This window comes from Salmo trutta, chromosome 22 (genome assembly GCF_901001165.1).
Source record: "Salmo trutta chromosome 22, fSalTru1.1, whole genome shotgun sequence".
Classification (NCBI taxonomy): domain Eukaryota; kingdom Metazoa; phylum Chordata; class Actinopteri; order Salmoniformes; family Salmonidae; genus Salmo; species Salmo trutta.
This window is the reverse complement of record NC_042978.1, coordinates 24,724,680-24,742,014: the sequence shown is the minus strand read 5'-3', so window position 1 is coordinate 24,742,014 and position 17,335 is coordinate 24,724,680. Positions and strand designations below refer to the sequence as shown.

The following is a 17,335-nucleotide window of genomic DNA, read 5'->3' as shown; positions in this document are numbered from 1 at the left end:
GGAAATACAGGTACATCCCATAGGGCCTATAGGAAATACAGGTACATCCCATAGGGCCTATAGGAAATACAGGTACATCCCATAGGGCCTATAGGAAATACAGGTACATCCCATAGGGCCTATAGGAAATACAGGTACATCCCATAAGGCCTATAGGAAATACAGGTACATTCCATAGGGCCTATAGGAAATACAGGTACATTCCATAAGGCCTATAGGAAATACAGGTACATTCCATAAGGCCTATAGGAAATACAGGTACATTCCATAGGGCCTATAGGAAATACAGGTACATCCCATAAGGCCTATAGGAAATACAGGTACATTCCATAAGGCCTATAGGAAATACAGGTACATCCCATAAGGCCTATAGGAAATACAGGTACATTCCATAAGGCCTATAGGAAATACAGGTACATCCCATAGGGCCTATAGGAAATACATGCTAGAGCCCATAGGGCTTTTCACTGGCTGTATAGGAGATAGTGGGAAAAGGTCCATTTCAGTGGAGCTTAAAGCTCAAGCAAATTAAAGGGTTCTAGTCTGCTTGACAATATTTGGAAAGATGCATACATTATTCATGTGTGATTCACATCTCTTCTCCCTCTGTGATGATGTTAAGAAAACAGGCCACTGGGATGATACAGAAAAATAAATGTTTTTTTATGCTTGAACTGCCACAGAAAACACCTCTCTCTCATGTGTATGTGTTCTCTGTGGAAGACTACCATGCTATCTGTGCACTCATCTCATTCCAAGCGTTACCAGACAAGCATTCTGTTTCTCTTCCCCACCCCATCTCCCTCCTTTAAAAAATATATTGCCCTTGGAATGTTGCAGGTGCACTGTGATATTACAACTATAAAGCCATTTAAATATTACAATTGGTGCTACAATACTATTGTGTATTTCTCCAAAAAGTCGTTTTGCTTGGTTGACATTCTATTTGCACACTGATACACGTTTGTGAGAGGAACACCACCAAGCCATTGGTGTTCTTATAGTACCACACATGTATTAACAGTTTACTACAGTTTCTTCTGCTCGTCATCTACAGTACATTTCAAACAAACATATTGCATTTCTTCAAAGTTCAAAAGCGGAGGAAAGGTGTTTTTGTTTGTTGTCAAGACACCAAGTGTAAGGGGGATAAATGCAGGAGTCTGGCTGAGTGGTCTGCTTTGCTTGCCTCTTGTCACAATTCTACTTTTCTTATTCACTTTCTATAGACCCCTAAAGAGATTGATGATTATACCTTTAATTCAACTTCTTTACCCCCCACACTGTTTACAATGTGATTTGGCACATTTATACCACCGGAGTATCCTTATTATCGATAATGATGTATTTTGGAGTAAAACGGAGTGGCTACCTGAGGTGCTATGAAAAATATTTATTTTCTTTGCTTTGAGGTAACGGCAGCCATAAAAAAACAGCTAGAGGGTGGTCCACTTCAAGCTATTCACATACAGTATCTTAACAACTGTACATAAAGTAACTTCCAAAATAATTGACACACTTGAGGGATACAAATTATATTGAAAGCAGGTGCTTCCACACAGTTGTGGTTCCTTAGTTAATTAAGCAATTAAAACATTGCTTCATGCTTAGGGTATATCTATACAAATTCTGGGCAGACCATTATTTTGCCTACCATGGCTATGCCCCCATAGGATGTCAATGCCCCCATCCACAGGGCATGAGTGGTCACTGAATGGTTTGATGAGCATGAAAACGATGTAAACCATATGCTATGGCCGTCTCAGTCACCAGATGTCAACCCAATTGAACACTTATGGGATATTCTGGAGCGGCGCCTGAGACAGCATTTTACACCACCATCAACAAAACACCAAATTCTGTAATTTCTCGTGGAAGAATTGTATCGCATCTCCCCAGTTCCAGACACTTATACCAATGTGCATTGAAGATGTTCTGGTTTGTGTTGGCCCTATTAAGACACTTTATGTTGGTGTTTCCTTTATTTTGGCAGTTATCTTTATTAATATCCAACCAATGACCAGTTTTAGTGAACTAGTTTTGACCAGAAACATGTGATAGAGACTATAGTCTTTAAAATGTGCCTCTATGGAGACCATATAATGATGTATAACAGGCTGAGTATGTCAGTCCATGACCTTACATTCAGTCTCTAAATAACAGGGAATATTGAGTAAATCTAACGGGAGTAAACTCTCCTACCTTTGTCAGTGGGATTGTTGCAATCTCTCCTGCTTTCTCTGACCTGTAAGAAGAAAAAACAGAATTGAGATTTGTCATTTTTATTTATTTATTTATTTATTTCACCTTTATTTAACCAGGTAGGCAAGTTGAGAACAAGTTCTCATTTACAATTGCGACCTGGCCAAGATAAAGCAAAGCAGTTCGACAACATACAAAAACACAGAGTTACACATGGAGTAGAACAACATACAATCAATGATGCAGTAGAAAAAAATAAGACTATATACAATGTGAGCAAATGATGTGAGATAAGGGAGGTAAAGGCAAAAAAATGCCATGGTGGCAAAGTAAATAAAGTATGGCAAGAAAAAACACTGGAATGGTAGATTTGTAGTTTGAAGAAAGTTAAAAGTTAAAATATAAATAATATGGTGCAAAGGAGCAAAATAAATAAAATAAATAAATACAGTAGGGGAAGAGGTAGTTGTTTGGGTTAAATTATAGATGGGCTATGTACAGGTGCAGTGTCAGTCATGTCAGTGTCAGTCATGAATAATAGTGTATGAATAATAGCAGTGTCAGTCATGAATAATATCTCCACTCAAATGATCAGTCATATAAACTCCTGAGAAAAAGTTTCCAGACACTTGTCATTGGTTCAGTTGTGCACTAATCCCTATGTTTCCTTATGTGTATTGACAGCTGTGCTATGAAATAGAAATCTTAAAAATCCAAATAAATAGAATTGCAAGAAAGAATGGCATTGGTGTTGACGTGTTACAGCCTTCATATTGCTGGCACAGGAAAATAAGGCATTGAAGAGTGTGGTGTAAAACAGCAGTAACCAGTGCTGCTCTACTTCCTTTTCCTCTGCAAACAATTATTTTGTGCATTGTCCCCACATAATTGCGCTCCCAGGATGAGGAGGCTGATTCCTCTTTACAGTTGGCTGCACACATCTGCATCCCTTGAAACAAACTGCCAGACAGTTGCAGTGGCAGAGCTACTGATTAGTGGTTCACCTTTGGGAGAAATGGGCACAAAGCATCCGTCTGTCTAATGAATCGGCTGATGAAATAGATCAAAAGCTCATCTGAAGGTTATGTCCCAGATATACTTTTGTCTATTGCTTTGGTGATTTCTGTGGATTTCAATTAGTTACAAACTAAAACAGATACTTCAGGGTGGGCTACATGTATTAAGATAATACTTGGGAGCTCCAACATCATTAGGCTTTGTATGGCTTCTAAGGACTCGCTGTTAGCAGGCTGGATTTTCACTATAATTCAACATCAATTGAATCAGGCTAATGTGTCTCTTGTTATGGAGTAGTAGGTACAACTGGTCAACATCTCACTTGTAGTTTTGCACACAGACACAGGAAGTGTCAAGCTGCCCACAGCGATTGTGTGGGGTGATTCTCCATTCACTTTTTCACATGTTAAGGGCATAAAGTCTTCGCTTCTGGCTATCCGCTTTGTGTCTTTGAAATGCAAATAGATTTTCTTGGTAGCCAGAAGGCCATATTCTCAGGGATGTATCTTTATTTGGAGCAGTTACAGTATGCACAAAATCTTTCTAACAGTAGGTTGCAGGCTATTTAAATCATTGAGGAGATTATGTTGAGAAGAAACTAGAAACATTGGTCTAAATATAACAAATTCAATATAATATGTGGTAAAACTATGAATTACTGTGCTTTTATTGTAATTGTAGTCCATTTTTCTTAGCAGCTATGTCAAAGGAAAGGAGTGCTGTATGGCCACTGTCAATTGTTGAGGATTGTACATTTCTACTGAATAGGTCTTAGTCACACACACAATCCCTCCACCCATTTATTAGCAGTGTCAGCTAAAGTATGTGTCTCTTTTAGATTAAATTGAAGAGAAAATCTTAAATTTCTTTCAGTGAGATGCTTAAAACATTTAACTAGGGCTCTTGTGAGCGAGACAGGTAATACACTACATGACCAATAGTATGTGGACACCTGCTCATTCCAAAATCATGGGCATTAATATGGAGTTGGTCCCCCCTTTCCTGCATTAACAGCCTCCAATATTATGGGAAGGCTTTCCACTAGATGTTGGAACATTGTGGCAGAGGCTTGCTTCCATTCAGCCACAAGAGCATTAGTGAGGTAGGGCACTGATGTTGGGCTATTAGGCCTGAATTGCAGTCGGCATTCCAATTCATCCCAAATGTTTTTGATGGGGTTGAGGTCAGGGCTCTGTGCAGGCCAGTCAAGTTCTTCCACACCGATCTCGACAAACCATTTCTATATGGACCTCGCTTTGTGCATGGGGGCATTGTCATGCTGAAACAGGAAAGGGCCTTCCCCAAACTGTTGCCACAAAGTTGGAAGCACAGAATAGTCTAGAATGTCATTGTACGCTGTAGCGTTAACATTTCCCTTCACTGGAACTATGGAAAAGCCATTTCCTGACGCTCCAGACGAACAGTTCTTGTGCTGAGGTTGCAACCGAGGACAGACAATTTTTACGCGCTACACGCTTCAGCACTCGTCGGTCCCATTCTGTGAGCTTGTGGGGCCTACTACTTCGCGGCTGAGCTGTTGTTGCTCCCTGACGTATCCACTTCACAATAACAGCACTTACAGTTGACAGGGGAAGCTCAAGCAGGGCAGAAATGTGACGAACTGACTTGTTGGAAAGGTGGCATCCTATGACGGTGCCACGTTGAAAGTCACTGAGCTCTTCAGTAAGGCCATTCTACTGCCAATATTTTTCTATGGAGATTGCATGACTGTGTGCTCGATTTTATACCCGTCAGCAATGGGTGTGGCTGAAATAGCAGAATCCACTCATTTGAAGGGGTGTCCACATACTTGTGTATATATATAGTGTACTTAGGATATGATGACATCCTCCATGACTTCCTGTGACTCCGGTGCAAATGAATTTCTCCGGCTTTAATTATTTCTTTCTCAGGACGCCTCTGGAGCCGCTGTCTCTCTCGCCCCGGATTGTGTGAAACGTTCCGTGTCTGACCTCCAATTTTCAAATCGTTCCACAGCTTTGCTAAGAAATTGGATGCCCCACATTTTCAATCGAGCTCAGATACCCTCGTGGTTTTGTCCCCCAAGTCTTTGTCAAATTTTCTGTGGAATAAGCAAAACCAAATGTGGGCGCACTTCTGCTGACAGAAACAATCAGTGTTTGGGCCTTAATAAGCAGGCTGGGTATGTCAACAACAGTGGATATTTAGTTCTGCCTACGCTATCATAAAGCCATGTCTGTCTGCCGAGTCCCAGCCTCATGAGCTACTGCAGTTCTGCACTTCAGGAGCTGAGTACAACAATCACTCCATGACCTTGGAGTAGAAAAACATTTTGGGTGTAGATGTGGGGATGTAATCCTTTCAAATCCCTCTGCAAAGGTAAGTAAATCCTGCTAAACATTCTCTCCCCATCAGGGAAGCCTTTCCCTTCATTACCCTCCTAGAGGCAGGATGATGTGAGGCTAAGGGAAGGGGGTGTTGGAGACATGGTAGCAGAGAGGGGTGGCAGATTTAGGGCTAAGGGTTGAAATCTCGTCAAAACACTGTCCAAGCTGTCAGGGAAAAACACACAACACAACAAACAGGCCTGGATTTAACTACTACTGTACTTATGCTTTAAAGCCACTCATAAACACAGTGACACACCATATGACATGCTGTTGATTTGTAACAAACAGCTGGATCTTTAATATTGCCACTGAGATGTCAAGGACAATCAAAACAACATTTGGATCACCGCTACCGCCACACATACACACAGGGAATAGTGCATCTGTATGGTAAATATAGACAGTTATGATTCCAGTTGTTTTATTACGTGTTCTCCATGTGCTAGCAGACTGTTTGCATGGTGTAACAATAGCTGATCCTCATTACAGTGATTGGCAGACAATGGCCTTTAGGGGGCACTGTTGCTCTCTGTAAGCACCAATACCAACACGCTACAGAGCATATGACACCTGTCAATAGCATTCGGAGCCATTTTGAGCAAAAATACAAACAAAACTTTTCAAATGGATGACTGATGAACAATACATTTGAGTGAAAAATAAATTAAATAAATGTCAAGTTATTATATTGAAAATAACAGTTTTGCAAGTCAACATGATCCAAATGGCAGAATACCATACAGGTGGGGTTCCTGTTAAAACCTCCCTTTACAACTGAATTGATACAACTGATTTTATACTATTGACATGTTTGTGAATGTTTACGTATACGTGGCCCTGTGTTTGACCTATGCATAAATAGACAGTAGCGATATCATGACATGTTTGACTTCAAACAATACTCTTGAGCCACTTTGCTTTACATTAACTTTGCAAAACAAGCAGTGCTCTATACATGTAAATCCCTTCTCTTTACCAATTGACTGCTAGTTTTAAGTAAGTACAAGCTGCTTGCATGTTACAGCATTGGTGTGTGGATTGGTTGTGAGAATTCCCCTACTTTGAATGTAATGTTGTTGGGGACTTTCCACCAGAGCATTGACAGTCAGTGGAAATGAAGCAGGACTGGAGGGGAATACATTTCCTCATTATCTTTTATCTCTGAGGCAAACCCTGACACTTGGTCTCCAACCAACCCCAGGGGTCTGCTATTCCCCAACCTTACACAAACAACACTGAATAATTAATCTTAATCTTGCCTGATATATAATACATCCAGCCATCTGCCCACATGCTCTCATATATAGATGAAAGCAGAACTTAAGAATATAAATACATACAACCCTGTATGGACTGTAAAATGGCTTGAGTGTCAGAGAGCTGGCTGAATCATCGAGCCTGAGGAACTAGAAGAAGTCGACTGGGCACATCACATCTTATGCCTTCAAATATGAAGAGAGGAAGAAGAAAGAAAGAAAAACATTCTGTGTACACTCTCTTTCTGCTTAACTTGTTTTCATTGCCTAATTCATGTCTTGGTGCAAACTGCCACAAACCCTGTTCTGGTGTTTCATCTGTTCCTTCTATTGGAAGTGGAGGCAGGTCCACAGCAGGCCTGGCCACACAAGTTACCAGGGGAGAAAATGCACCAAGACTATGCAGTATTAAACTATCATCACAGTTTCCATGGAAATCAAATTCAAATTAAAAAAAGGATATAAAAAGCAAGGAAGACCAAGGCACATTTCATACAATTAAAATGCCTTTATTTGTATGGCAATTTCAATGGAACAAAGATTTTAAAACTCAATTCGGCAGCATGGCCTTCATCTGAAATACAGAGCTTTAAAATATTTGTTCCATTGAACATGCCCATACAAATAAAGGCATTTTAATTATATGAAGGGTGTCTTGGTCCTCCTTTCCTTTTGATGACCAATTTAACCCTTTTACCAAAGAGCTCCTTCTATCTACAAAGATCTACTATGTACCCTAGAAGTGTTCCCTTCAAAATAAAATAAAAGTAATACACTTGGAAGAATAGTTTCGTAATTTCATAATATTTCAGAAATCAAGAACCATTGACAATCTTTTTATAGTGAAAGAAGCAAAGGGATGCTCGTCAAAGGCTCTAATAGCACGTTAGAGCATGTAATAAAGTAGTGTGTGAACGGTGAAACAGATGCTGCTATTTGACTAACCAACTTTCCTTAGAGAGGCTGGCAAGTGGTACTATACACTACACCACACAGGGACACACTATTATATTCTGAACAAAAATATAAAGCAACATGTAAAGTGTTGGTCCCATGTTTCATGAGCTGAAATAAAAGATTACAGAAATGTTCCATATGCACAAAAAGCTTAAATGTTGTGCACAAATTTGTTTAAATCCCTTTTGTTTACATCCCTGTTAGTGAGTATTTCTCCTTTGCCAAGATAATCCATCCACCTGACAGGTGTGGCATATCAAGAAGCTGATTAAACAGCATGACCATTACACAGGTGCACCTTGTGCTGGTTGACAATAAAAGGCCACTCTAAAATGTGCAGTTATGTCACACAACACAATGCCACAGAGGTGTCAAGTTTTGAGGGAGTGTGCAATTGGCATGCTGACTGCAGGAATCTCCACCAGAGCTGTTGCCAGATAATTTAATGCTAATTTATCTACCATAAGCCACCTATAATGTCGTTTTAGAGAATTTGGCAGGTCCAGCCGGCCTCGCAACCGCAGAACACATGTAACCATGTCAGCCCAGGACCTCCACATTCGGAATTTCTGCACAAACTGTCAGAAACGTGTCAGAGAAGCTAATTTGCATGCTCGTCATCCTCACGACTTCAGTGGGAAAATGCTCAACTTTGATGGCCACTGGCATGCTGGAGAAGTGTGTTGAATCCCGCTTTCAACTGTACCAAGCAGATGGCAGAATGAGTGTAAGGCGTCGTGTGGGCGAGCGGTTTGCTGAGGTAAACGTTGTGAACAGAGTGCCCCATGGTGGCGGTGGGGTTATGGTACGGGCAGGCATAAGCTACGGACAACAAACACAATTGCATTTTATCGATGCACCTAATTAATTTATTACAATTGACTGATTTCCTTATATGAACTGTAACTCTTTGAAGTTAATGGGTCTGTGAGAGAATCTGCAGAAAAGAGTATATGAAATAGAGTACTGTACACACTCCTCCAGGGAGATGTTGGAGTAGACCATGGTGTAGGCTGTTGGAGAGGACTCAGAGACGACACTACTGGTAGTGTTCACCACACCTTCCTCCATAACCCTCTGAACTGACATCTGGGGGACGATCTCCAAAACAGCCCAGCACCTGATAGAGAGAGAGAGAATGAGAGAGAGAGAGAGAGAGAGAGAGAGAGAGAGAGAGAGAGAGAGAGAGAAAGAGAGAGAGAGAGAGGAGGAGATAATAAAATAATGAGAGTAATATAGATATAGAGAGACAGACATTGAGAGAGTATTAATTGGGTAATTTCTGTCTCTTTCATGTTGGTTGACAAGTGTACTGTGTGGCATCTCAACATACAGTATTATTTCTGTCCTCAAATGAAAACAAACGAGTCGACAATATGTAACACAGAAAATAGAGGACAAAGCAAAATTGCTTTCTATTACATATAAATGGTCCTTACACCAGAGACATATTGAAAGAATTCTAATATAAAACAAACATGACTTTTTCAACATTTTGTTACGTTACTGCCTTATTCTAAAATTGATGATATTGTTATTTCCCCTCATCAATCTACACACAATACCCCATAATGACAAAGCAAAAACAGTTTTTTTGAATTTTTTACATATGTATTAAAAAAAAAAACGGAGATATGACATTTACATAAGTATTCAGACCCTTTACTCAGTACTCTGTTGAAGCACCTTTGGCAGTGATTACAACCTTGAGTCTTCTTGGGTATGACACTACAAGCTTGGCACACCTGTATTTGGGGAGTTTCTCCCATTGTTCTCTGCAGATCCTCTCAAGCTCTGCGTTCAATGGAAACAGGATGCACCTGATGTCACGCCCTGACCATAGACAGCCCTTGTTTCTCTATAGTGTAGTAGGTCAGGGCGTGACGAGGGGGTGTTCTAGTTTTACATTTCTATGTTGGTGTTTTGGTTTGGTTCCCAATTAGAGGCAGCTGGTAATCGTTGCCTCTAATTGGGGATCATATTTAAGTAGCTATTTTTCCCACCTGTGTTTGTGGGATATTGTTTTGTGTTTGTGCACGTGCACCACGTAGTCATGTTTCGTTGTTCGTGTATTGATTTATTTGCTTTTGCTTAAAGTTTCACTTTGTAATAAATATGTGGAACTCAACATCCGCTGCGCCTTGGTCCCGTTCATACAACAGCCGTGACACCTGAGCTCAATTTCGTGTCTAATAGCAAATACTTATGTAAATAAGGTATCTGTTTTTTATTTCTAATACATTTGCAAAAATTTCTAAAAACCTGTTTTCGCTTTGTCATTATGGGGTATTTTGTGTAGATTGATGAGGGGAAAAAATTATTTAATACATTTTAGGATAAGGCTGTAATATAACAACATGTGGAAAAAGGGAAGGGGTCTGAATACTTTCCGAATGCACTGTATCATGTAATTCTATATCCTTGAACCGACACAGCACCATGACAACCCTGTTGTCTAAAGACTGGGGATGCATTGCTTGTTTCTACATCTCACTGTTTAACAGAATCATGTACAGTCTGCCACTGACTACACAGAACATTGGATCCACTAGTGACAAGAAGCAACTGAACAGGTAATTGACATTTCCTATAAACACAGAATCTATACCTTGAGTGTGTGTCTCCGCTGTATACTGTCTTGGACAGAACATCTGACAAAACTACTAGACTCAGAGTCAGCCATCTGTCACAAGCTTTCTCCTTTTTCTCAACTGGTTAGACACTATGGATATACAGTAGGTATGATACGCCTCAGCAAAGGCATATACTGTATGTAGCAGCTGACAAGTATACTGTGTACAGTAGTTACATTTGATGGGTACATGTTCGTTTTTCATGTGGTTAAGGAAGTTTCACTACTTCAATCTATGTGCTTTAATTGAATTCCTCCAACATGTGTGCATGTGTCATCATGCATTCTATTTTGTTCTATAGACATATTTCACCCTTCAGTAAACTTCAACCCAGGCGGCGCAAGCCTGTCAGTCTACTGACATGGTGAACAAATCAAACATAACTCAATTTCTCTAGATAAATGGACCATATACTGTATTACCTGTGTGGTACGGAGGCCATTTTCGGCACAGAAGATTATCTAGCTACAGATCTAGATTTTACCTGGAAATTTGAGATAGTAACGGGTCAATGCCTTGTGTCATTCATTCTGCAGCCTAGCTGTGATAGAATAGACCACCAAACAGGGTATACCGCTCTCTCTCTATAGTCCCCCCCCCCCCTCGCCATCAGTGATAAATGTTGTAGCATTCTCAGTCCAAATTGAGGGAAAATCAAGCCCTGTTGACTACATGTTGGGTAGGCCAACATGCTTTTGTGGAGCCATAATCCCAACACGTTTATTGAACTGGGGGTGAGTGAGGAGGTTTCAAGGAAAGGATCAGCACAGGAATCAATGCAGTCACACAGAAGTATATTCCCAGATTTTGGGGAGGAAAATTATGTGTGGCAAAAACGATCGCACTTAAGTTGGAATCGGATGGAGATTGCAGTTGCCATCATTACTGAAAAGAAATTCAGAAATGTCACTGAATTCAATGTGAGTGAGGGTAAATGAAATAACTTTCACCACTAAATACATAAAAAGTGCAATAACAACAGGGTTTTTGACAGCTCAGCTTACCACAGAACCCCCCTACCCCCTTTGTAGGGCTAAGGATGAATAGTTATTGAAAATTGTGAGAAACAAATAGGATATGTTTTTCAGTGACTGTTCATGCTTAGCCCTACCAATCAGGTGCGCTCCAGCTGTCCTTCTCATGCGCACTCCTCATGCATTGATAGAATAAACATTTTTATTCTCTCCACAAATGGCAAACTCATCAGGCGTATCACATTTCTATGGCTTGACACAAGGTAATTAACCCCCAGAATCATAAAGATAAACATTTTTAACCACTAATCTGTCAATAAAATACTATGTGAGAATCTGATCCATCAAGTCAATTGATTAAAGGTGCAATACGCAGAAATCACAAAAATTCGAATTGTTAGCCTAATTTCAAAACAATGTTTAGTGCAGAGAATCATTGTACTATCTAAACTGCTGCGAAATATGTTTTCAATAACCAAAAATATTGTATTTTCAGGTGTTTGAAAATAGTGTACAAAACCGCAAGTAAAAGACGCACAAAAATAAAGTTAGTCTAAGATCTATCGCTTCTTAGACTTGCATTCAATGAGGATGATAGATCTGTAAATTTGGTTGGGTTGCCCAAAAAATTACATATTGCAGTTTTAAGGCATAATTCTAATGATGTTATACATAATTTTCAAACATTCAGTCACTTGTTGATATTCTGCTAACATTATAAAAGCAATATGAATTAGAGGAGACAATGGCCTGTGCTTAAACTATTATTTATTTATTTTTCAGGTCATCCAGGTCATCGTCCCACCCGTCTCTCCTGTAACTTCTCCCAGGCTAATGTAACAGTATAGCGTCCGTCCCTCTCCTCGCCCCAAACTGGGCTTGAACCAGGGACCCTCTGCACACATCAACAACTGACACCCACGAAGCATCGTTACCCATCGCGCCACAAAAGCCACGGCCCTTGCAGAGCAAGGGGAACAACTACTCCAGGTCGCAGAGCGAGTGACGTCACCCGATTGAAATGCTTTTAGCGTGCACCACCGCTAACTAACTAGCCATTTCACATCGGTTACACTAACACCCAAGACTAGCTAGCATGATACTTGAAACCTGTGCTGTCATTTAGTCACTAGATGGGTTAAGAAAATGACATACCGTATGTTTGGAACCTTAAACAACTAAACACAACTGTACAACTGAAAAACACTTCAGGATATGTTTTTTTTAACTTAAAACACTTAAAACTACCTTTTGTTGATAACTTGGTGAAACATGGTCGGACTGGGATGTTTTTTGCAGGGAGCTCGTCCTCCTCATTAGGAACATGCTGACTTCACTACGTCATTCTAGCTTCTGTCTTATCTGAGAAAATGGCCGTTACTTTCGCCCCGTGTTACTTTCGTCCCAGCTCTCCCCTAAATGTTTGAGTCTTTAAACCCTGTGTCAGCCGAGCTCCCTGACACGACCTGCAGATCAATGTATCTAAAATGTGAGGGGAAATATCGCAGTGATAACCTTTCCATGGTCAGAAATGATTACAAGTCCAATTCATTCTAATGACTCCAGTCCTGCCTCCTAATGGGCCCTTTAACTGTGGAGGGCCTTGTAGTGGTACATTGTGAAATGCCCTCTTACATCTATCAGTGTGTCACTTCTCAAACATACCCAGATTTATAGACATGTTTAATGGAAATGGGTAGTTCTTTGATAGCTTAGGGACTGTTTATCAGAGGTTCACTGCTTGGCTGTTGGAGCCGTGCTCTCTAGATGTACTCTAGGTGACAAAGGGGGCGTCCCATTTCAAATCACGCGAGTGGACTGCAATAGCTCATCAGTGGCAGTCTTCGCAGTAGGCGTTCTCCCGTTGATCAATGATTAGTCCACACTCGCCTTTGTGTTCATTAATGAAGTGCCACCGGCGTCGGCTCACACTGCGACTGGCACGCTGATGACTAAATTATTCGCCACGTACTGTAGGACACCGTCTACCTTAAAGGCCCAGTGTAGTCAAAAACGGGATTTATATATATTATATATTTTCCACACTATGAGGTTGGAATAATACTGTGAAATTGTGAAAAAGATGATAATGACCTTTTTAGCTGTTTGAAAAGACCACCTGAAATGTCAGCCTGTTGTGGTGGCGCGACATCAGACAAATAAGAAAGAGACTTCCAAACTTCTCTGCCAATAACTCAGACCACTCCCAGAAAGTCCAAGATAAAATTGGTGGTTGGTTGAAAAATTTATATTTTCTAAGTTGATACTTTTGTTTATTTTTTACCATTTTAATTGAAAAAAAAAATCATAGTAAGGTACTTAATTGTTACCCAGAATTTGATTTCATATTGAGAAAAAAATGGCTGCATTGGACCTTTAAGCAAACTTAATCAAAACAAGGGAGCATAAGCCGCATCATTTGTTTGAAATAGTTTGCTAAGGAGCTGAATGCTAGGCGATGAAAGTGCATTCTACAAGGTGGCTCAAGGCACAGGTCTTATTGGTCTAGGTAAATCAAAGATGGGTAAGCTGGAAGGTACAGATTGGTAAAGAAGATTGATATTACATAAACTGTCTGGAGCCTTAGTGCTAAGTTTAAATCCTGTGATGGCAATTAAAACAGTTGATTGCTGTGGTGCAGCTGATCATTCACTTCAAAACAAATTGCTCTATTACCATCAAATTCACCAGCTTTTCTCATGGCTAATTCACTTTGCTATTTTCCCAGTTAGATATGGACTAATGGGGCTTGGATAGTAGGATGGAGTATCTAAAATAGATAACGAAACTCACAAAGTAGATGCATTACAGAGCTGACTCATGGGAAGTGGTGGACAGGAAAGTGTTGGCGGTGTGGCTGATGTTTCCCCCATGCTGTAAGTGCAGTAATTAGACAGCGACAGTGGGCAGGGACAGGGTCTGAGGCAGCGGTGGCTGTGAGGAACACAACACAGTGTAGGGACAGGGTTGGCAGAGGTCCCAGGCTATGGTAGCTTGGCCTGTGTTGGGAAGCCATGAGCATGGGTGGGGACATACAGGGCAGGGCGATGACATTAATAAACAACCAACACAACACAGGGCCTGCAGCCTGGATGGCATGGCATATCTCGGGCCCGGCTACAACAGGGCCTGCAGCCTGGATGGCATGGCATATCCCGGGTCCGGCTACAACAGGGCCTGCAGCCTGGATGGCATGGCATATCCCGGGCCCGGCTACAACAGGGCCTGCAGCCTGGATGGCATGGCATATCCCGGGCCCGGCTACAACAGGGCCTGCAGCCTGGATGGCATGGCATATCCCGGGCCCGGCTACAACAGGGCCTGCAGCCTGGATGGCATGGCATATCCCGGGCCCGGCTACAACAGGGCCTGCAGCCTGGATGGCATGGCATATCCCGGGCCCGGCTACAACAGGGCCTGCACCCTGGATGGCATGGCATATCCCGGGTCCGGCTACAACAGGGCCTGCAGCCTGGATGGCATGGCATATCCCGGGCCCGGCTACAACAGGGCCTGCAGCCTGGATGGCATGGCATATCCCGGGCCCGGCTACAACAGGGCCTGCAGCCTGGATGGCATGGCATATCCCGGGTCCGGCTACAACAGGGCCTGCAGCCTGGATGGCATGGCATATCCCGGGTCCGGCTACAACAGGGCCTGCAGCCTGGATGGCATGGCATATCCCGGGCCCGGCTACAACAGGGCCTGCAGCCTGGATGGTATGGCATATCCCGGGCCCGGCTACAACAGGGCCTGCAGCCTGGATGGCATGGCATATCCCGGGTCCGGCTACAACAGGGCCTGCAGCCTGGATGGCATGGCATATCCCGGGCCCGGCTACAACAGCTGGGAAAGTGTCAACAGACTCATGCCACAGCCATCACCCTCCTCTGCCAAAAACCCACACAAATTAACCAACTCACCCTAGTCCCTAATTATTCCAAAAAATGTTTTACCCCAAATCATGCATATTTAATAAAAACAGATTAGACAATTAAAAAAAATCCTATTGCTAACCGTGGACATGAAAAAGGAACATTGCTGAGATATAAACAAAAACAATGGGTCTTCTCTCAAAGCAGGGATAAAGTGTTACTGACATTTGGAGGAACTGAAATGAAAAACATAAACTGAAATATGCTTAATAATCATTGGTTGGACACAAGGGGCAGAACACAGGGTATACAAAGACAGGAATGGACAAGACCTCCAACGGTTGATTTCTGCACTCCAGGAGCAGGGCTGTGGAGATTTATCTGTTCATTTGTTGTGACTATGCTTGAGCAAGCCCAACATAAGACCATTTCTATTTTATTCCACTGTTCTCTTGCTCCGAATAGGCTGCACTATAGAATTATGTTCAGGGTGATAATTATACATCAAAATGATGGTCTGACAAATGGGTGGTGAGGAAATTGCTTACCAAGATGTCAAGTTAGGCCAAGAGCATCCAGGAAGGAGTTGAATGAAAAAGCTGCAAATAACGTTAACTCCAGCTTGGATGAACTACAATGAATTTAAGGAAGTATGTGTGTGTGTGTGTGTGTGTGTGTGTGTGTGTGTGTGTGTGTGCAGTCCAACTCAAAACCATTAACCGCTTATTGACGCATTACCAAACAGAACATCAGGACATTTGTCTCAAACTACAGGTAATTCAATTATATGTGAGTCTCTGTGGAAGTGGTATTTAAAGATAGTTCTGCCATATGACACATGATCCCAATTCCAGTCACAGATTGGAAAGACAATGTTCCTCCACATAATGAGTGACTAGTGGATCTGTACAGTTTGAGATCAATATTATGCATCCTATTGGCGCTGATGAGGTGTGTTGTTGTTGTTGTTGGTGATGTTGTTGGTTATGTTGTTGGTGTTGCTGTTGTTGTTGTTGTTGGTGGTGGTGTTGTTGGTGATGTTGTTGCTGGTGGTGGTGTTGTTGGTGAAGTTGTTGTTGGTGGTGATGTTGTTGGTGGTGTTGTTGGTGATGTTGGTGATGTTGTTGTTGTTGTTGGTGGTGTTGTTGGTGATGTTGTTGTTGTTGTTGGTGGTGTTGTTGGTGATGTTGTTGGTGATGTTGTTGCTGGTGGTGGTGTTGTTGGTGAAGTTGTTGTTGGTGGTGATGTTGTTGGTGGTGTTGTTGGTGATGTTGTTGTTGGTGGTGTTGTTGGTGATGTTGTTGTTGTTGTTGGTGGTGTTGTTGGTGATGTTGTTGCTGGTGGTGGTGTTGTTGGTGAAGTTGTTGGTGGTGTTGTTGGTGATGTTGTTGCTGGTGGTGGTGTTGTTGGTGAAGTTGTTGTTGGTGGTGATGTTGTTGGTGGTGTTGTTGTGTGGAGGAAAAGGAGATGCAAGGAGAGTGGCTCGAGCTGTTCTGATTAACTTCTCTTTTGTCATCAAAAGACCAGATGCAGCCAATTTGCGGGATGCAAATGAAGCAGACAGAGAATATGTTACCGTGTTGAAAGAAGTGATGGGTGCCGACAGGAGAGATAAACTTCACAGTGGCAACAACGCTAAAATGATTGCTAAGAGTGCCGCGTGAGACTGACGCCTCTGGAGAATGAATGGGCCAAGCAGAGCGCAGTTAAATAAAACGGTAATCACCAGCACCAAATAAACAAATACGGATGGAACAAATGTAGCAAATCAAATAAAGTTCTGCGTAGGCAAGAACTACTGGATGCCGAGCATAAGATTGCTGAACCAAACAGTAATATACAAAGTTAAATATATAGCCTGTGCAGGCATAAAACAAAAAGAGGGACAGCACAAATTACTTGGTTCATTAGAATACCCAATGTAATCAACCACCTTTTTCTGTGTACTATAAAATATACAAAATACAATTACTGTGTTGTGTAATGAATTATTGGCAATACAATAAGTTTTAATAATAATAGTTATTAGAACACAGCAAGTACTGACTG

At 41.6% G+C, this 17,335-nt stretch overlaps 1 protein-coding gene across 2 annotated transcripts in view; it reads right to left on the bottom strand.

The window, feature by feature from the left end:
- Window positions 1-17,335, bottom strand: part of LOC115158418 (uncharacterized) — a 103,917-nt gene that overhangs the window by 24,039 nt on the left and 62,543 nt on the right. For both annotated transcript variants that reach the window (XM_029707335.1, XM_029707337.1), the window contains 2 exons: window positions 8,781-8,924; window positions 2,203-2,245 (listed from right to left, as the gene is read on the bottom strand). In XM_029707335.1, coding sequence (XP_029563195.1) covers window positions 2,203-2,245; window positions 8,781-8,924 — 187 coding nt within the window. The remainder of the gene's footprint in view (window positions 1-2,202; window positions 2,246-8,780; window positions 8,925-17,335) is intronic.